This window comes from Manis javanica, chromosome 8 (genome assembly GCF_040802235.1).
Source record: "Manis javanica isolate MJ-LG chromosome 8, MJ_LKY, whole genome shotgun sequence".
NCBI classification, from domain to species: Eukaryota; Metazoa; Chordata; class Mammalia; order Pholidota; family Manidae; genus Manis; species Manis javanica.
This window is the reverse complement of record NC_133163.1, coordinates 60783074-60804345: the sequence shown is the minus strand read 5'-3', so window position 1 is coordinate 60804345 and position 21272 is coordinate 60783074. Positions and strand designations below refer to the sequence as shown.

Genomic DNA, 21272 nt, shown 5'->3' with positions numbered 1-21272 from the left:
CATGATCCTTTTAATGTGCTGCTGAATTCAGTTTAGTAGTATTTTCTTGAGAATTTTTGCATCTATATTCATCAGGAATAATTTTCTTTCCTTTATATATATGAATATTAACCATAAATAAAGAAGGAAATCATGCCTTTTGTGACAACATGGATGTACCTTAGGGCATTATGCTAAATAACAGAGAAAGATACTGTTTGTTTTCACTTACATTAGGAATCTAGAAGAGCTGAACTTATAGAAACATAGAATATGTTGACAGGGACTTGAGGTGGAGGGAGGATTGGGGAGATAGTGGCCAAAGGATACAAATTTCTAGTTATATGATAAATAAACTTTGGGGATCTAATGTACAGTAGGATAACTGTAATTAATAATACTGTGTTATATACTTGCATGTTGTTAGGAGAGTAGATCTTAAATGTTGTCATCACACAAAAACAATGGTAATTATATGAGGGCATGGAGGTGTTAACCTTACTGCAGTAATCGTTTTTTGCAATATATACATGTATCATCAGATTATCACATTTTTACCTTAATTACATATATTATGTATCAATAATTTCTCAATAAAGCTGGAAAAAAAACCCAAACTCAACCAGTTAGCTCTGCTTTATAGTTACACATTCTTTTCAAGATTCTTTCCTGAGTTTTTACAGACCTGCATATGGCCTTTCCAAGTAATTTGTATCTGGTCAGCAAGTGGGAATATGAGTATCTTGCATTCTATTTTTTTTCAGGCACATGTTTTCTCAGTATACACATATGTGTTTATATGTATGTGTATATATATGTGTTTATATGTATATATTCTATAGTCAATGAATTTTTTCTCTATTCTACTTACATCTTGAATTATATGTTATTTCTTAACATGGGGGAGCTATAGTAAGTCGTGGAAGGTTAATATATCCATTGTATTTTACTGTGTTTTAAGGTACATAACTAACTTGTATAAAATTTTTATGTTTAGAATTTGGGCCTAAATTCACCCTAAAGAAAAGTATCTCTATAACAAATTATTATTTATTAACAAAATTTAATGCATTTAATTTATTGACAATGGCTAAATGGGCAAGAAATATTATGTCAAAGGATAAGAACTAATCCCTTTCATTAGAAATGATTGTTGTTAGAGTTTAAGTACTGATGCATAATTATTGCAAGTTATTTGCAATTATTTAATGTACTAAAAATATTAATATTTTTATTACAAATCAAGTTGATTCTCTAATGATTAGACAAATTGAATATTAGGCTGGAATTCTGTTTCTTAAGCTTGATAATATGAATTGAAAATTATTTTAGAGAATATTTGAATACTATTTTATGGAAGTTCAATGTTAAAATGCTTTTGAAAATAGACTCAAATTGGTTTTATAGCATAAGGCATTTAAATAATTTTTGCCCATTCTCTCAATTGTTTTTGAGTTGAAAATAAAAATAGGGAATACACTTTATTTGAAAATGTAAAGAGCATTCTCCTTTAATTAGGAGTACATAAAAATCACAACTAGTGCACATCTACATGACAGTGTTGTTTTTATGTAATAATGAAATGTCATAAGGCCTATCAAATTATTGTACTTTAATTCTTAACTATATAACTGTTAACTTTAAATTTAACTATTGATTTTTGAACATCAAGAATACATGATTTAAGTTTTTCAATAAGTGATGAAACTACGTTAGTAATAGTTATGACTGAATTAATTTTAAATGTATAGCAACTGAGTTGATTTTATATTTTATTTGCCTCTTTGTTTCCTTATTAATAAGAGAGTAAAATCTGCAGTTGAACTGAGGAAGGAGGAGACCATAGCTCCATTAGAGATTAAAGATGACATACAAAGCAATATAAAAGAGGTGATGTTTCAGAAAGCAAAGGAGTTGGAGCATCGGATGATTGCACAAAATGAAACTGAGGAACCCATCCCTGTGGAAGAAAATGTAGATACTATCTTAGATAACATTCAGAACAAACAAAGTTTGAAAGATCTGACTCTGTCTCTCATTGAAGCATCTAGGAAAGCTGGCATTAGTTACATTGTTTATCCCCCAAAAAAGAAGATGAAATGGAAGAAAGGATTGAAAGTCAGTAAACTTTCATCTGTGTATGACAAATTATCGAGGCCTCCAAAACTTCTTAAAAGGTCTTATTTAATCAGTAATTGTTATAGTTTAAGAAATATATTGTGATTTTGGCTTTAATTTTATAGTTTCACCCATTGAAGTTGCTATTATTTTATTTAGCATTGAAAGTATGCTGAAATTTTAGCTAAAGGACAATCCTTTATTTTTAATTAATATATGGTTATTTAATGATATAAACATGTGAATAATTCAAATTATAAAGGTGGGGCTGATGTAAGGATATGAACTAAGACTGTCAGTTTGATGGTTAAGTGAAAACTTTTAGTGGGAAGAAATAAAATCTACCAGGTTATTTTTCTGAGGTGATTTAGCGCTAAAGAACAACCCCTATTCCAAACAAACACCATACATTCAAAAGTTAAAATTGCTAAATTTAACTTTTCAAATTTAAGCTATTGAATTGAGTAATAAATTTATATAGACAAACTTTTTGTGTGTTGTGAGCCTTATTCAGGGACCAACACATAGAAATAGTTAATTTTTCTCCTTATTTGGAAGTAATAACATCTAGCATGTTTAAAAAAATGGAACTGAAATAACTGAAATTTCAGGAATGTTAACATTTAAGTGTTCAAGGCATGACTTTCTTTTAACCCAAATGTTGTGCAAATTAGTTTCCAAAGGGCTCTGAGCTTTATTTTTCTTTAGGTATCTCTAGATGATAAATAATTCACTTATCTTATGCCCTTTTGAAAAGAGAAGACTCCCCTGAGGTGGTAAGAGAGCCATTAATGTTTTGTTTATTGTTATAAAGACTAGCTGGTTCTGAAAAAGGGCTAATTATATTTTGTTGTGGTGACTTGTTTTCCCTTGTGACCCTGTGTAAGTGTGAGTGATGGAGTGGAACAGAGACTAGCCCTAGTAGAGAATGCCGTTCTAAGTCCTGAGTTTTCTGCACACAGTGCTCTTAAGCTTAAGTTTCCCCTGCAACAACCGTGATATTTGGAACAGTTTTTGTTAGATCATCTTTAGAAGACTTTAGGCAGATTTTTCTAAGTTTTAGATCAGAATCAGAAATTTGCTTATACATTTTTGATGCATTTACTGATTTCAAAGTATTATAAATACTCGCCATTCTAGAAAGGATAATACATAGCACAATTTGGCTATGACTTAAGTGGCTTCTATCAATGTGAAGGTTATATGAGACCCTACTTTGGTGCGGTGTTTTACTGCTTACTGGTTCTTCATCGTTTTGATTATAAAGTTTCAACATTTGAAGAGATTTGCCTTTTAACAACTAAATTTGAAATTGGTATATACTGCAGCACGTTTAACAGAAGTCACAAGATGATACTTTTGGTGGAGAGTGTAAAACAAACTGGGAGTATTTATCTAAGATAATATACAAGTAAAGCATTCCTAACTTCTTCTTTTCTTTTTAATCTTAATCTAATTTACCACCAAATATAGTTATGAAAGAAGTTTATGGAGCAACTTCAAAAACAATTTCATTCCTATGGTTTGAGATCTTTTTTTCACTACTCTAAACTTAGTTAACACAGAACTATCCTTCTTATCATTTTATATGCAACCTTTAGGCTTGTTTAATCACATTCTTGGCTGGCTTCCTTAAATGATTAGAAGTGGACTACGTGTATTCATATATCAAGTCAAAACCTGACTGTGGAGAATAATTCCTGCTAAAGCCATTGAGCTGATTAAAGACCCAGACCCATGCGTTTCCCTTTAGTTCCTTTACTATAGGTTACCTTCTCTGACACTCTCCTCAGTTAGGTCATGGCAGGGTACCCTGTGTCTGCAGTAACTGCAGCTTCACCATTTCTCTGGAATTTTCCCTCTACTTTGGTATCTGAGCCCAGTATTGATGGACCTGTGAGGGACTAGCAGAGACCTTCCTCAGCAGCTCACTGGTGTGCAGGGATCTGTGCTTATTGATGGCTGTTGGTCTACCTTGACTCCATTGCCCTTCCTTTTAAGTAGACTTCTGTGAATTTCTAGCCTCTTGGATCTCTGCCAGTATTCTGTCTTCCAAGATTGAGTAACATGATCTGAGACCCAGGCCAGCCCTTTTGCTAATGGCTCTTCTGTCCCTGTGAATGTGTCTCTCTGTGCCCTTTTCTAGAATAACTGATCATAATTCTGACTTCCACTGCCAAAACTTCCAAACTTTACCAGCTCCTGAAAGTGAATCTGTCGTCTAAGTCCTGACTTTCTTGGCCGGTCTTGCTCCTGCTACATCCCCAGAGGAGGCAGAATTAATTTCCCCCAAAGCAGGAAGTGACATATTTTCATTAGTGCCACTAATCTATAATTTCTCTAATGGTCTGTTATTACTTCTTTTGGTATACAATTTTGGAGGATAGTTGTATGAGATGGAATGGGCATCCAGAGATTTCCACTTGACACTACCATTATTTCCTTCAGTGTGTATTTTTTGCAGTTAGGAATTTGATTTATTCCCACTACACATTCTGGGACTAGGGACCTTATCATAGTATGGGCCCATGTCTCACAAGATCCACTGTTGGATGGTTTCAGGCTAAGATTCTTTATATCACTTTACCTTCATAATTCCCTAATTTGAATGATGAACTTCAGTGGCATCTACAGTGGGTATTTGTAGATCAGCATACATTTAAAGCTGGTATCTAGTAATCCCCAGAAGGTTTGGGTTTTCCTCTTTCCCCAACCTTTGGAAGATATTAGGGAAAATTCACTAAATACACCTAGGCCACATTGCAAGATCCTTCCTCAGTGGGACCTGGCCTGACCTCCCTGTCAGGCGAGAAGTTTTGGACTATGAACTGGCTTAAGTCTGAGATCTGTGTAAGAGATTGTAAACCCCAACTACAGTTGGATAGATTTATGCCCAGAAGACCTAGAAATTTCTCACCTCTCTAAGGCAAAGAACACCCTAGGCAGGCTGTCCATCTATCTCATTTCCAGTGAACTGTAGTCATTTAGTTATTGCCACAGATCCCTGTGAGTTAAAATTATGTGATTACCATTCTGTCCCTGTGGTTTATTGTGGGAGTTTTGTCCACACTGTGGTTATTTGTCTACCAAATCCAGCTAATACTTCAGAAATTTTTTTCACGAGTCTTCCAGGTGACTGATGAATGCTAAAGTTTGAGCATCACTCAGAGAATGTCAGGGAAGCTCTAGCCAAGGCTGTCCTAGCTGGGGCTAGCAGCCACCAATGCAGGCCCCTGTGAGGAGGGATGTGTGAGCCTGAGGGACTTGAGTAGTTGTGGCTCCATGGGATGGTTCAGGAGGTCACAGCTGAGTGACTTTGGGGAGTGCTATGTCATCAAATATTTTCTTCTTGCCACTTACTTAAGTTCATGCCCACCCTAACCTCTTAGAAGACATTTGCTTTCTCACATCATTTTACTTCTTCAGTTCCCCATTGTAACTCCTGTAGTTGGGGATGAAGGTGTAAATTAAGCCTTAAAGGAGCGTTGATTCCTTACTTCAGTACTCTAGGAAAGCTACATCCTCCTAATAATCCTAATAAAAATGCTTTCACGAACGCTACAGATTCTTCATACGGTATTACAATTTTAAGGAATGAAGAGGAGAACTTGGTTTGTACAAAAGTAGCATGTAATTTTATTTCAGTTACAGAGAAATAGTAATTTTGTGTATGGCTGAGTTGATTTATTGATTATAAAGGTAGTTTATTCCTCTAACAGAAAAATCACTCTTTTAAAATCTAGATCAATGTCTCATGGAATCCTTCCTGGACAGAAGAAATATTTGCTCAGCCTTCCAGTATATGAACGGATAATTCAGTGTCCCAGCCTACCTTCATGTTTAAATTTTGACAAATTTGTCCAAAACAAGGGAGGAATTCCGGAAAATAATGACCCTCGAACATGGGTTCTTGCTATGTTCTCTAAGGAGAAACAGAAGACAGCTCTGAGAGAGAAAATTTTCAAAATATCTACTAAAAAAGAGCTGTCAAAAGAAGTGAAAGAACCACTAAAACTAGAATTGAGTGATTCTTTGAAGTCGGATCTTCCTCCAGAAGTCATTAAATATTATGAATCTGAAGTGGAGATCTTGACTGAAGAAATAAATAATAAGAAAACATATCCTGCATTTGCATATGGCAGGCGTGGAGCTATTTATAGGAAACTGGGAAAATTACAGAGTGCCATGAATGATCTACAGGAAGTAAGTTTTATTTAATTAAAATAGCAGTTATTTTACACCAGCTTATAATTGTATGGTAATTTTTAATATAATTTTGAACAATGAATATTTGTAGTATACATGTGAGATTGTGAAATTATAATTATTGGCATTTTTCAAATAATATTAAATATACTAGATTTTGTTAGATTGGGAGATACTATTTTAGATTACACACAAACAAAGCCATTGGGATCAATAGTGTTTGAAACACTTATTTGATAGATTATTTTCTTTTAACAAATCAACTTTAATTGAATTTATGCAATATGTTTTCTAGGCTATACACTTGGAGCCATTTTTTCTAAATGTCTATTGGCATCGACACCTCATTTATCTTTTCCAAGACAAAATTAAAGAAGCTTTGGAAGACTTGAATTATATAAATAAATATAATAAAAAAAATGCAGGTGGGTTGTCTATGCAGGCAGTTATATTACTTACATCTTTACCTAGGCTTTCATCATTTACTGGTATTATAAAGATACATAGATAAATAGAGAAAGGTCTTTAAACATGGTTGTGAATTTCCTAACTTAAATTTACACTTGGGGACTCATGATCTTGTATTGTTTCAAAAATACTCATGGTTTGATATGTTAATGCCTTTAGTATACTTTATGATAGATTCCTTATTGTTCATCTCATAAGAAGAATATGAAACTTAAGAATTTTAGCTATAGAAGTAATTCTTAAATCTTTTCTTGACCACAAATCTCTGAATTATAGTTGCAGTATTCCTTAGATTTCTTGGTTGGGTGAAATTTATGCATTTGCCCTTATGGACCATCCTCTAACCAACTTGTATGACTAAATATGGAACTTTGTGGGAATGAGAAAACATCATATTCATGTTTGAGTCTCCAGCACCCACAACATACCCCTGGAATATAACAAGAGCTTAGTATATGTTTTTTGGACTATGCTGATCTGATATCTGTTAAAAGTCCACAAAATTTTATGCCATCAAAATCTGAAATTTTACACTATAAACTTTAAGATTATGAACATTTCAGATATACAAAAAGGAAAAAGGTAATTTTTGTCTCTTAAAATTGAAACTGAAAATGCTTTTAACTATACATAAGTATCTATCCAGTCTTTGAGAACATACTTTGCAATGTTGAAATAAAAAAAAAACACACCCTTAAATGGTTAAGAAAGGACTGAAATGTGAAATCTAAAAACAAAACAAAACAAAATGAACAAAACAGCAGTAGACTCCGAGACACTGAGTGGTTACCATGGGGGAGAGGTTGGGGTGAATGGGTGGGGTAGGTGAAGAGGATAAGGGGGATCAAAACTCTCAATCATAATGTAAGTTGGTCACAGGGACGGAAATGCAACATGGAGAATATAGCCAATGGTTCTGTGACATCTTCCTATGTTGACAGATAGTAACTACTCTAGTTGGAGTGAGGATTTAATAATGTGTGTAACTTTTGTATACTTGAAACCAATATAATATTTTATATCAGCTATATGTCAATAAGAAAATGAAAATAAAAAGTGAAGGAGAAGGGATAGTAGAGAAACATTCTGCACTACATTTCTGAAGAGAGAAGGAATAATGTAAAAAATTTTATAGTAAATGAAGAGACTGAAACACTACATTTTACCTTTTATAATCTTCTTTAGAGGCATATTTGTCAAGGGCAGAAATTTTCAGGAGAAGAAATAACATTATGTTAGCAATTCTAAACTATACCCAGGCAATTAAGTGCAAGCCAATGGATGCTGATACCTATTTCAGGAGGGGTGAGATGTGTGAAACAGCAAACAGAGTACTGGCCATTGATGACTTTTCTAAGGTAAGCTGCTTTACAATATTGCCATTTATATATTTTAGGTCATTATATTCTCATCCTAATAATATAGGAAATTCTTGAAATTCTTTTGTACATGTTGTATGACCAAACTTAATTTATTTTAGGTTAGGACCTAGAACATTCATTATTGGAATTGATATTACTACTGTTACCAATGCTTTTTTTTTTTTTTTTTACTATTTGTGAGAATGGGTTACGTGAGAGTTGGGTGTGGAGCACTGAGAGTTGGGTGTGGAGGTCTGAGGAGGGGGCTTGCCTTTTCCAGTTCTTTCCCCTTGAACCATGAAGCAGTGGTTAAATAAACCTTTGAAAGTTGCTTCTTTCCCTCAAACAAAAGAGAATCATTTTCCACTTCTTAACCCTTGAGACAAAGCTGATTTTCTTCTGCAGCAAACCTGTCTGCTCCAAAGGAAGCTGTGCTCACTGGCCCATTCATTTATCTACTCACAAATGTTTATTGGCTAAGGAACTGTATAATGTAGTGGATAAATCTTGGTGAATAAAACAGGTTCCCCACTTAAGCCACAGACATGTGGTTTTAAAGGACAGATATTACAGAAATAAATACATACATAAATATATAATTATAAGTTGTGATGAGTCCTATGAAGGAGATAAAGATGATAGGGAGAATTAATATTTGGTTGGGGGATATCAGGGAATTCTCTTGAGGAAGTGAACTTGTAGCTGAACTCTACTTGAAACTAGAGTAGGCAAAATATTCCCCTGATTGCAGCAGAATTGTAGCTGTGATCTTTTTACTTTTAACTCTAAATCATTAGTTCTTAGTACCATTGCGAATTTAGAAGTTATTTAAATAACTTAGCTTTCCATGTTCCCAGGCATCCTGTTTCTTAAGCCATGATAGTTACCCATATACTTGACAGTTTTGGAAGTTTTGGTAACTTCTGATTTACAAGTGACCAAATCTCTTTTGAAGATACTGAAATGATTATTTTGATGGTTTCCTCCATTTGGCACCAATTGTTTAAAAACTGACTAATATAGCAACTTGAGGTTAAAAAGTTTTAAAATCTTTATGGTTTTTTCTTCCTGTTTTAAGAATACTTGGTAATCTTTATGCTTCAGTTTTTCCCCACTGTCAGTAGGCAAGGAGTTTTACAATTAAGTGTGCAATTATTTAGTCTGTTCACTCTTGCCCTGTATGTCAGTGTGAATGAATGAACCATGCCAATACCAATGCTTTTCTTTTCACCATTTGAGGGATTAGATTAATCCATATTTGATTTGATTGAATCAGTCTTGATGTAGTCTAATAGGTATCATTTTTAGTTGGGATAAAATGCTGTGATAGATGCAGTATAACCCAACTCTAGTTGAACAATTCAGTTTTGAAGTTTTATCAGTAAAAATTTCAGTGATAAAAGCCTTGGCTTCTTATATATGCTGGGTTTTTTTTTCCTACTTTTTCCTCAGAAAACCTCTCCTTTCTAGAATTTGATGAAAAATGGACTTTCTAAATACATGGTCTTTAAATGCGAATCTGAAAATTTTGGCAACTGAGTTTGCTTTTAAGTGATATGAAGTTAAAAATATGGTTGTAGTCCATTTAATTTGATACAGGGTTATGTACTTTTTTTCATTATGTGATACATTTTTGTGCCTCTCTCCACTGCCCCCCAACCCTCCATGTAGTGTATTTTTTATGATCCCCAAAGAACAGATGCATTATTGAAACGTGGGATATTTTACTATGAAAATGAAAACTGGATTTCAGCCATACAAGATTTTACAGCTTTGTTAAATATAGATCTCCAAAATTCCCAAGCAAGGTGAGAGTTATTTTAGATGTGGTTTTTGAAATTATTATGATTTCTGAAGTGAAAGAAAATTGCTTGAAATATATGAAATAATCTTTTAAAAATAATGAATCAGTTTTCACTGCTACCAGTGAATGAAAATCTTTACAGATATCCTAAAAGTCGTGAGTAACAGGTATAAAATAGCAATGTACAGTTGTTTCATTTGCATTTCTAAACACTAGTTACATTATCAGCTTTTAACATGTTGGCTTATATTTTTCTTCCTTGAATTTCTTTTTTTCATTATCTTTTGTATTTTTGTATTCATTGAGTCCAGAGAGTAGATTTCTGTGATATCTTATTATAACCTGGATATTAAACGTTGTTCCCCAACCTTATAAGACAGTTCTCATTTTGTTGCTTCTCTTTTAATCCAAGTTTTGTTTTGAAGAGATTTAAAATGTGTATAAAGCCATACCTGCTCATCTTTTCATTCACAATTTTTGTTTAATATTAAAATTTTATAGTAAAATAAAGCAAGCATCCAGGGAAGTGTGCAAAATACAATGGGTTTCAGCCCCAGGCAAGTTCACTTATGGATTCAATGTGACCAAAGAAATTGACAGCAAAACGGTTTTTGGGGTGAAAGGGTTTATTACCCGGCTTGTTCTCCTGTGGTAGGTCAAGCACTAGCGTCTCTGCCTCCCCCCGCCCAGAGCACTGGGCCGAGCTCTCTATATAGCACAATAATAGCTTATTGCCTAAAGGTGTGGAAGTGGTAGCCTAGCAACAGGCCAGTTACATCATCAGGTGGTTTAAGTTCAGTGAGGATCCTGGCCATAGGAACCCCAGCTTCCCCACACATTGCCATGAGAAATGTTGCTTCTGACTCACTTTTTTTTTCTTCTGTGCTTCTAAATATATGTTAGGCCTTCTCACTATATCCTTAGGTCTCGTTCCATCCCTTCTGTATCTTCCATTTTTTGGTCTCTCTGTAACTAATTTGGGGTATTTTCTTCTGACCTCTCTTTCAGTTCACTAATTCTCTCCAGCTGTGAGTAATTTGTGACCCAGCAACTCCATTGGTTTCTTCATTCCAGTTGTATTGTTCAGCTACACATTTTTTTTTAAAGGTTCCAGTTCTTGGCCAGGATTCTTAATTTTCTCTTGTGTGTTCCTGGATATTATAGGAACAGTTATTTAAAAATGTGTGTGGGAACGCCAATGCTTGTATAGCTCCTAAAGCTTTATTTCTCTTGCCTCTCATTTTTTTCTGGATTTCATTCATGTAGCTTTTTCCTGCTTGTGTTCCTGGTTATTTTTTTATTGTATGTTTACTTTTATATTTGAAGTTGTTTTTTTAAAAACATCTGAGGCCTAGCATGATGTTACCTTCTTCTGAAGAGGACTTATGCTTGCTTTCCATGGGAGCCTGAGGGTGATAGAGATCAGGAAGCTCTCCTTAGTTCATCTTCACTGGACTGAGAGGTTTCAGAGCCAAGCTGCAGCTTCATAAGGGCCTGTTGATTTCCAGTTTATCTTTATTCCTTAGATGTTGCCCTGTGTGGTTACAACCTATAACAAGTGGAAATTCATCAAGGCTTATCCCTCTTAATGAGTCCTAGACTCCAGTGCCTATCTATCAACCCTATAAAGCTGTCAGTACCACCAGGCCTCTCATCTGCCCCCTATAAGAGAGGCAAATAGCCTCATTAGAAAAGCAGCTTCAAAAGCCAGGCTAATGTCCTTTGATCTCCATCTTCTAGCATATCCTTGCCTGATAAATATTACTTAATTGTTGCTATCTATCCAATATCTTCTACCATACAGTTTTCATTTTTTTGCATCTTTTCTAATTGTCATAAGCAGGAGGGTTGGTTTGAAATACCTGGTCTTCCATTACCAGTAGCAGAAATCTTCATTTATAATATTTTCTATTACTTCAATAATAAAATCAATTATTTCTACTCAGAGTTGAGATAACTTAAGGATTCAATTTCCTTTTCTTTTGACTTTTTTTAACAAGGAGTTGATTTTTCTTAATGAAATAATACATTTCCATGGGAATGAATGTTTGAAAAAAATTATGAAGCTATAAAGAAGAAATTAAAAATCACTTAATTTTCTTTAAATGTTAATATACAGGTAGTTATAGTAACATAAAACGTTATTGTCTTTCTGCAGAATTAAAGGCAATACATATTTTTATACAGATTTTCCACTTTCCACTTTACTGTGAGCATTTTTTATGGTATTAAGTATTCTTCAAGTCTATGATTTTAGTGTACATATGATATTTTTTATCTTTGGGTACATCATAATTTATTTTGCCACTGCAGGATATTTAGATTGTTTTCATTTATTTCCTATATAGAAAAATGTATTGATGATCATCTGTTCATAAACTTTTGTTTATATCATTATTTCTTTAGAGTAAATTCTAGGTTTATAATTACTGAGTTAAAGAGCATAGCTGTTTTTAATATCTTTAATAATTATTACCAAGTTGACATGTGAAATGTTGCCTAATCTACTGATACTCTCATTAAGGACAGGGTCCATTTCCTAATACCTTTACCAACACTGAGTATTCTGTTTTTATAGTCATTTAAAATACCATTCAGTCTGATAAATTAAAGTAATATTTCACTGTTGTCTGCATTTCTGCAAGATTGAGAGAAAAATATATTTATTGACTTTTTAATTTTTTTTAGTAATTAGTCTTGTCTATATATTTTTTCAATTTAGATATTGTTAATTTATATATTTTGTGTTTGCAGTTTTTTATGTATATAACATTTGTCATTTGTCTCATTAAATTTGTATATTTTTCAATATAAATTATTCAGACTATATGCAGCCAAATTTATTAATCTTTATCAGTTTCATCCTTTGCTCTTAAGTTTAAAAAATTATTCTTTATTTTGAGATTGGATTTACAATTCACCTACAGTTTCATCTAATTGTATTAAATTTTTAAAAATGTTAAATTTGTAATTCATACACACTTTGTGTGTTCTGTATTGTAAGGTAGGGATAAACTTTTTCCATATAGAGAACCAATTTATCCAGTACTGTTTGTTGAATATCCTTTCACCATTGATTTGACATGTTAATTTTTCACATTAATTGCGCACATATGTGATATTTTTCTTTTTCATTGATTTATTTTTATATTAATATATCATTTTAATTATTATTTCAGTGCATGCCCCTTCATTATCATTTTTTGTCTGTATTTTCCTGGTTTACTTTCTTTTTTTTTCCTTTCAGGTGAGCTTTAGAATCACTTTCTTGAAAATATCTTAAAACATTAAAAAATTTCAACCAAATATTTATATATTTACCATAAATTTTAGTAATTTTCTTCATATAGAAGTATTTTAGGGTAACTGTGTTACTAAATATATGTTTCCTCTTATGAATGGGTTATATTTTCATGACATTTTGTGAGAAGTTATTGCTGGTAATTAGGAGAGTAATGCTTTTTTGAATATAGAGTTGTTATTGAGCACCTAAAGCAACTCTCTTGTTTGTCCTTACCAGTAATTATATTAAACAAAATTGATTAAACTCTTCAATTAAAATATAATAGCAGAATGGATTTTTTAAAAACACATAATCAGTTATATGCTGTCTACAAGAGAATCAATTTAGATCCAAAGACAAAAAATGATTGAAAGTAGAGAGATTGAGAAAAACATTCCATACAAATAGTAACCAAAATTGAGTTGTAATGGCTATACTAATATCAGACAACGTAAGATTTCAATTCAGATTTTGTTACAAAGGACAAAAAACATTACATATTGAAAAAGTGTCAATCCATTAGGAAGACATTTATAAACATATACACCCCAAAATACACATACTAGAAGCACTTTTAGTTAAGCCACTGTCGCTGGCCTTCCTGAAGAATGGTTTCTGTTAATTTCTTCTTTGTCTTGTGAATTATGGACCATACGTCCTTGTTCTTTTGCAACACTTGCTATGTTTTTGTTGAAAAGTAGATGCTTTGACTATTATAATGTGGCAACTTGGGGTATCAGATTCACCTCCTTACTTTCCATGGTTTTCCTGTTGCTGTTTATTGTCGCTCATGTTGTTCAGTGACTTTTCAGAACTGATTTTGCATAGCCCGAATTCTTTATAATGTGTGGCCACTGAAGTCTCTGTTCTGGTGGCTTAGCTGTCAGCTAGTGATTTGACAGATTTTCTTAAATTCCTGGGACCAGAAAACAGTAGCAAAACTTTCAGTGTTACAGATGACTGGGTTGCGCCTCTGCTCCCAGGCTTCCCCAAGCAGTTAACTTCAGTGCCTTAGCTTTCCTGTTCTGTCTGCACAGAGCCTGAATCAACCAGAGGCGAGAGCTTATGGTCTTAGGTCTCTCTGTGCACCTTCCAGCTGTAGGCTTGCATGTGGCCTTCTAGATTCCCTAGAATTTGTGGAAACTTAGAGCCCTCATTCCCCTGGATATCTTCTCTAGCTTCTTTCTCCCCAGGCTTTTTGGTCTGTCTGTTGCTTGCCCAGTTATGCCTTGCCTCAGGCGGAAGTTAATACATTTGTCTCTAAGAGCTTTTGATAGATACTGTACAAGAGGCCATATCAGCCTGGGAAAGCACCAAGGCAGACAGAACAAAGGAAAACCTTTAAGCCAATCCTTCACGATCTACCAGCCAGGTTAAAACACACAGCCATAATTCTTTGAGAGTAAGATTGCTCCCTCTGGTACTAGCAACAGGCACCTGCAGGTGGTCACCCTCAAGGCCTACACAGAGCTGGGAGGTGGCAGAGGGATACAGGGTAAGTTAGAACACTACAGAGCTCTCTTACCAAAATCCAGCAATTTTTCCCCTTATTAAGCATTTCCCTGATTGTAAGTTTTTAATTAGACTCTAGAGATTCAAAAAATGTTGATTCTACAGTTTTTTTTGCCAGCTTATTCATTGCTTTTGTGGAAGAGTGGAATTTTGGAGTTCCCTCTCTTACCATTTTTGCTCTGCTCTAACTTCTCAACTCTTTTTGTCATTGTGTTGACATTAATTTAACAATGATATTAGTGATAATAGGAATTGTCATCTTTTGAATTGAATCAAAATGCTTTTGGTTTGGATCAAAATGTACCATAGTTGTAATTCTTAAGCCATTTATTCTTTAATTCTTTAATTACTTTATTCATTCCTGTTTAAAATTTTTTTTCCTGTGACCTACTTATAGGAATCTTACTAATAGGCTTTCTAATTTTGAATGATAAATGCCTCTTAGCTGTATGTTTTTAGACAGAGTATTATTAAATTATATTGAATTCTTTCTGTCTTTACTTTCCTTAAGGTTTTTCATGTATATTCATATAGTAAGATTGCTTTCTAGTTTCATAGTCAGAATTTGATTTAGGATTTGGCTACTTTCTCATAATGAATTAGGCCTTCCATCTTTTCATTTTCTTAGAAACATGTCCTTTAGGATGAGATAATTTTTTGTTTTTTGGAAGTATGAAATAACTCACTTCTAAAATTATCTCAGCTTGCAAACATTTGAAGGGAGGGTAAACTTTTGAAACTCTTAAAATTCTTCTGCAGTTATTGGTCTAATCTGGTTGTCTACTTCTTGAGTTAAAGGGACATTACTTACAGGAACGCATTGATTTAGTTGAAGAACAAGAAAGTTAATTCAAGGCATTGTAAGATGGTGCTATCTTACGGGTGGGGGAAGGAGGGTGTCTTATACGCCATTTTAAAGAATTTGGTCTTAACGCCATTGTCAATAGGGGCTGTTGAAAGATTTTGAGAAAGGACATCATTGCTTGATGATCAAATCTTATCACTGTAGAGCTAGAAATGGAGTAAATAATAACCCAGATGTGAGCTGAGGAGAGTCTAAAGTACTGAAGCAGTGGAAATGAAAAAAGGCAAAGATGCAGAAGTCCATGTGTTTGAAGAATTAACATGTTTTAATGGCATCCTACAAAAAATATTACTTCAAGTTTGTTCTGTTTTTAAGTTCAGATTTAAAGTTTAGAATTATACATATGTTGAAAAATAATCAGTAATATTCTTTAGCAGTCAGTAATAGTTAAAATTAAATATAAAATTCTTGTATTCATTAAAAAATGGCTAAGACATTTCTTAATAATGGGGTAAAAAAATGTTTTGCTCCAGGATAAAATAGCCTGGGTCTCATGATGCTTAGTGCTTTTGAAAGACCTCTGTTACCAGTCTGCCAATATACTGGCTGTACTGTTTTTAACAAATTACCATTGTTTTCATAACTTAATCTTCTTAAAATTCTATTTATCTTCCCCCTGGATTTATTTTAACTTCTTCCAAATAGGCAACATACTAGCTTATTCCTCATGCTTTTCCTTAAGTGTCTTTATTTCTAAAAATTAATTTGCCTTATATTAAGTGATTGAATTGTTATAGGTCAATAATAATTTCAAAATCAGAGTCATAAGATAGATTAATTCACACAGCTGGTACAATAGCTTTCATCTGTGTAGAGTCTTCATTTATTTGGGTTTATCTTCAGTGCCAGAGAAAATCGCTTAACTACTCTACTCATTGAGGCCCGTTTCCTTCAAAATGGATTATTTAGTTTTTCTGGAGAACTGTCTGATATCAATTAGAGTCTAGTATTTTAGGCACTCAATAAATAATAAAAATAAATCTTATTTATTGACACACTTCCCTGATAAATGTAATTACCAAGTATATAATTAATATATAGCATATTAAGCATGTAATTATAGATGTTTAATTTATATATTAATAAACATAAATATAAAGTATAATGGATCTCTTTATACAAAGGTCGTAACATTTCTCATGGTTTTTTTTGCTATTATCATGATTAAACTTCCTTTGAAAGCAAGGAGAAGTAATCACAAATCTTTTTTTATATTTGTTACTGAAATATAAAATTAATTGTATAGGTTTGTCAAAAAGAGAAAAATGTATATTTTGCAATACATATTAAAATGATGCTTTTCTTTTTCTAGGACATTCCGTGGGAGAGCATATTTTAAACAACACTTTTATAAGCAAGCAACTCAAGATCTTTCTGCTGCAATTCACTTAGATCCTAATAACTGGTTAGCATTGTACTATAGAGGCTGCTTATTTAGAAAAAGTAACCCCTTAAAGGCGCTACAGGACTATAGTGTTTCAGGTACTTTGTCTTCAACTGCACATATAGAGGCATTTGATTTGAGGTTCAGCAGCTCACTTTCATGGAATGGGATGAGATGACTAATGTGATACAGAGTTTTATATGCAACATATAGTTATTACATATTAAAATATATAGTGCATATAGTCATATATATACTTAAAAGCTACAATATTTCAGCTCAAAGTGTTTCTAGTGTGTTGTTAGAGTGTGTGTGTGTGTGTGTGTGTGTAACTGTGGCAAAGGGAGACTATCATGTAAAGAAATCTCTTTCTTTAGATTGAGTTCTGAGGATTATTTCTGGAAATCCAGGTCTATTTCTTAGTTAGCTTGCTAAAATGGCAGTGAATTTTCCTGGTGGGCTGTGTCCTGTTCACAATAGGCTCAGATGATGGGTTAGTCAAATTCAGAGTTTTTTAACCTTTAAACTAAAATTGGGCTTTGAGAATCCTCAGTGAGAGGATGCCAACAGCTAAAAGCCTTCCACCTTTCCCTGTATCAGTGTGTTCCTGATATACGAATATGCCCAGCACTATTCTGGGCATAAGAGTAAGTGCTCAGCAAATAGTCCCAGCTGAATAAATTAGCCCATCCTGACTGGCATCCCCGGCTAACACTCCAAACATGGCTGTTCTCTTCTGCATGCAAATTGCTAGAATCCTATCATCCTAGATGAGGCAGTATCTAAAGATTAAATGACAACCAGATTCTTAAAAAGAGAATATTTTAGAGCATACGCAGCTCTTCAGGAAAGACGATTGAAGAAGATTGTTACTTGTTCGCCTTGTGAGGTCACACTTCCTGTGAATACCCATGTAAAGTAACTCAAAGCCCGTCCTATGTACTCAGAGGAGTCTAGTGCCCTCCCTTTGATTTTCAGGGATTCTTGGGAGAGGGCTGAAGATTTCTGTGCAATTCTCTTGTAATCTTTGCATCTGATTTCTGATCTCTGATTGATTCTCCAATTTTGTTCACCCCCTCACTTTTGTGGTTACTGCCACTGAATGATTTGGGGCTTAAATGGTAAAGTTAGCAGAGACAATTTAAGTTTGAAGGCCAAACACCCAAATTTCTCTAAGTTTATCTAGCTCTGTCAGCCCTGTCCATCTGCCATCTGGCCAAACTCCTTTCTGCCTGGTCTTCCCTAAAAGCCTTTCTTTTTCTTATATTTCCTTCTTCTCCAAGTTTTGGGCTCCTTATTCCTTCTTTTATATGTTGTCACAGTACTACAGAATCCTTGTACTTTTAATTATTTAGAGCAGACCAACTTCATTTTGGACTCATTTTGGTCTAGCCTTTCATGTAGGCTAGCCTAAGGAGTTTTATCTTCCACAATCGAAAAGAACCCTCAAGACATTTTTCTGAGCTAATAATAATATCGACGATTTATTGGGCATTTTACTACTTGCCAAACACCATTATATGGAATGTCTCAATTAGTGTTCTGAGCAATGCTATGGAGGGGTATTAACATCCCTAAGGAGAAAACTGAGGCACAGAGGGGTTCAGCAATTCCATTTTTTTTCCTTAGGAAGAATTTTTCCACTTTGCTCGAGCAACTATCAAAAGTGCAGCTGCCTTTCCCCTTGCTAGCCCACGCTGGGAACTCCGCGGCCGGATTGCATTCATGCGACTGTTTACTTAATCCATGTGGTCGTTGCTTACACTAGGTATACTTCCCAAAATATAGTCCTGTGATGTTTGTGACCCAAACTGTGACCATTGTGCACATTTTTGGCAAAACTTTCCCTTCTTACAGAGAACAGTCTTGAGAAGCTTAAAAGACACGGATCAAACGTTGCAAAAAACCTATCTAATTCACTAGTGTGTTTTTGAAAATGAATGGGAAATCCACAAGTGAGGAGACATGAGCTGGCCTCTAGACTGGTTTCTGATGGGAGCCACACACCTGGAATACTGAGAGGAGGGGTTTTTTGCCCCCTGCTTCTGTAGTTTGGGACACGGAAAGGGATGTTATGTGCCGTAACTCCAAGTTCTGCTTTTTTTTGGAGTAGCCTCTTTGAGCTGCCTTTCCTGGTTTATGTGTGGAAGCCTGACCTCCATTGTCTGCCCCAGTCTGGAATTGTCCTGGAGCCTGTTCTTTGCCCAGTAGCAATGTCTTCCTGTCTTCCTGATAATAAAAAACCATATGAAGGGCAGTGGCGCCCTTCTGACTATAATTCACTGAAGCGAATCAGAAGTTAGGTTCTAGGCCCATCTTGACCACTGACTTGCATCATGACTGTGAACCATGTACCTAGCCCCTTTGCACCTTAACCTCTTTATCTGTAAAGTGAGTGGACTATATTAGATTACCACTAGGATTTCTTCTAGCGTTAGTAAGTCTCTGAACCATATAGCCACACTGTTATGTAAAAACAAATACATTTTCTTTCTTTTCTTACTTATTTTTATTAAAGTATGATTGATATACACTCTTATGAAGGTTTCACATGAAAAACAATGTGGTTACTACATTTACCCATATTATCAAGTCCCCAACCATACCCCAAGGCAGTCACTGTCCATCAGTGTAGTAAGATGCCACAGATCCACTATGTGCCTTCTCTGTGCTACACTCTTCACCGCGTAATCCCCCACACCATGTGTACTAAACATAATACCCCTCAATCCCCTTCTCCCTACCTCCCCCCCCCGCCCTCCCACACCCCTCTTCTTTGGTAACCAATAGTTCATTCTTGGAGTCTCCGAGTCTGCTGCTATTTTGTTCCTTCAGTTTTGCTTCATTGACAAATACATTTTCATGTGACTATGTTTTACCCACCAAATAATACTCTCAATGTAGATATGTCTTGATAAGCAATAGAAAAGGTAAAGATCAAAATACAACTCAGATATATTTGTTCAGAACCTGGATAAGATTTATGTTTTTATTTTTAAGCTCTCATAAATGACGGCTATGAGAATCTAGGTTGTTTTCTACACCGGGGCATACTCTATGCAGATCTAAAACTTTGGTTGCTGGCAATTTGTGACTTTGAAACTGTTATTTCTCTAGAAAGGTATGTTTTCCTTTTCATTCTTACTGGTTTCACTTCTGTATAAAATTGAGAAAAAAACAAAATGAAAGAAAAAACCTTTCCCTCTCATATAAAAATGAGGCAATTGTAAAGTCATCCTAGAATTAAAATACTTCTAAAAATAAGATTACTTTAAAAATAAGACCTGTTCATTATAGCTGTTTGCCTCAGATCCTTTTGTAAATTTTAGTGATTGAATGGGTTTGAGAATTAAATCCATGGATAACAAAATCAACAGAAAGTTATTAGGAGCAGCTTGAGGGTGCTTATATTAGAGCTTTTGAAGTTGACTTCATGGAAAAGTGTTATCAAGTTTTAAAATAATGACAAAAGATTCCACGTGATATATTATTTCTATGCATAACAAACAACTCAGTAAGAGGAAACCCTCTATTTGGAATTACTGACTTCATTTTGCTTAATAAAGCAAAAGCAAAAGCCAATACTATTTTGAACATAGGTTCAAGAAGAAACACAGACTGAAAGTTATACACACTAGTCAGAAAGCTAAGCTATAAAATGTAGAATTTAAATAATTCCTCTACTTTTCAATGAAGCATTCATTTAAAATGGAAGGTGTCAGAAAAAGTAATAAATCATGTGAGAATATAGTCAACGATTCTGTAACACTTTCTATGTTGACAGTAACTGTACTAGTTTGGAGTGAGGATTTAAATGTGTGTAACTGTTGAAACACTGTATTGTATACTTGAAACTAATATAATACTGTGTTATCAACTATCTCAATTTAAAAAAAGTAACAAATCATGCAATTCTATGCCAACCTACAGACTGTTTACTCAGCTTATCAAGGGTAAACTTTGAACTTGACTCAGGAAAGTCATGGAGATTGGCTCCATAATGGCCACAGTGATTTTCTTTTGGATATGTTTGAGCCAGAAAGAGAAAGAAAACAGTTGCAAAAAACCAAAAAAAATGAGCAATAGGAACTTAGGTGTCTTAGGTAAAGGGTGGTCAGAACTTCTACTAAGTTGGGTTGTAGGATATAGTTTTCCCGTTTTGAAATAGAAGCACTGAATAGGTCATTTCTATTTTGAAAGTTGTTTGACTCTAAGATAGAACATTTATCTGATTTGAAAAATAAGCTGGGTTAATACCTATGGGGAGAGGATTTTTAATCTCAAACTTCCAT

At 34.2% G+C, this 21272-nt stretch overlaps 1 protein-coding gene across 10 annotated transcripts in view; it reads left to right on the top strand.

Annotated features, from left to right (window-relative positions):
- Positions 1 to 21272, top strand: part of TTC6 (tetratricopeptide repeat domain 6) — a 200054-nt gene that overhangs the window by 121985 nt on the left and 56797 nt on the right. For all 10 annotated transcript variants that reach the window (XR_012120542.1, XR_012120544.1, XR_012120543.1 and 7 more), the window contains 7 exons: positions 1783 to 2156; positions 5841 to 6300; positions 6599 to 6728; positions 7957 to 8129; positions 9804 to 9940; positions 16909 to 17078; positions 19981 to 20101. Coding sequence is in view for 7 of the 10 variants with exons in the window: in XM_073211314.1 (XP_073067415.1) it covers positions 1783 to 2156; positions 5841 to 6300; positions 6599 to 6728; positions 7957 to 8129; positions 9804 to 9940; positions 16909 to 17078; positions 19981 to 20101 (1565 nt within the window). In the remaining 3 variants the exon portion in view is untranslated. The remainder of the gene's footprint in view (positions 1 to 1782; positions 2157 to 5840; positions 6301 to 6598; positions 6729 to 7956; positions 8130 to 9803; positions 9941 to 16908; positions 17079 to 19980; positions 20102 to 21272) is intronic.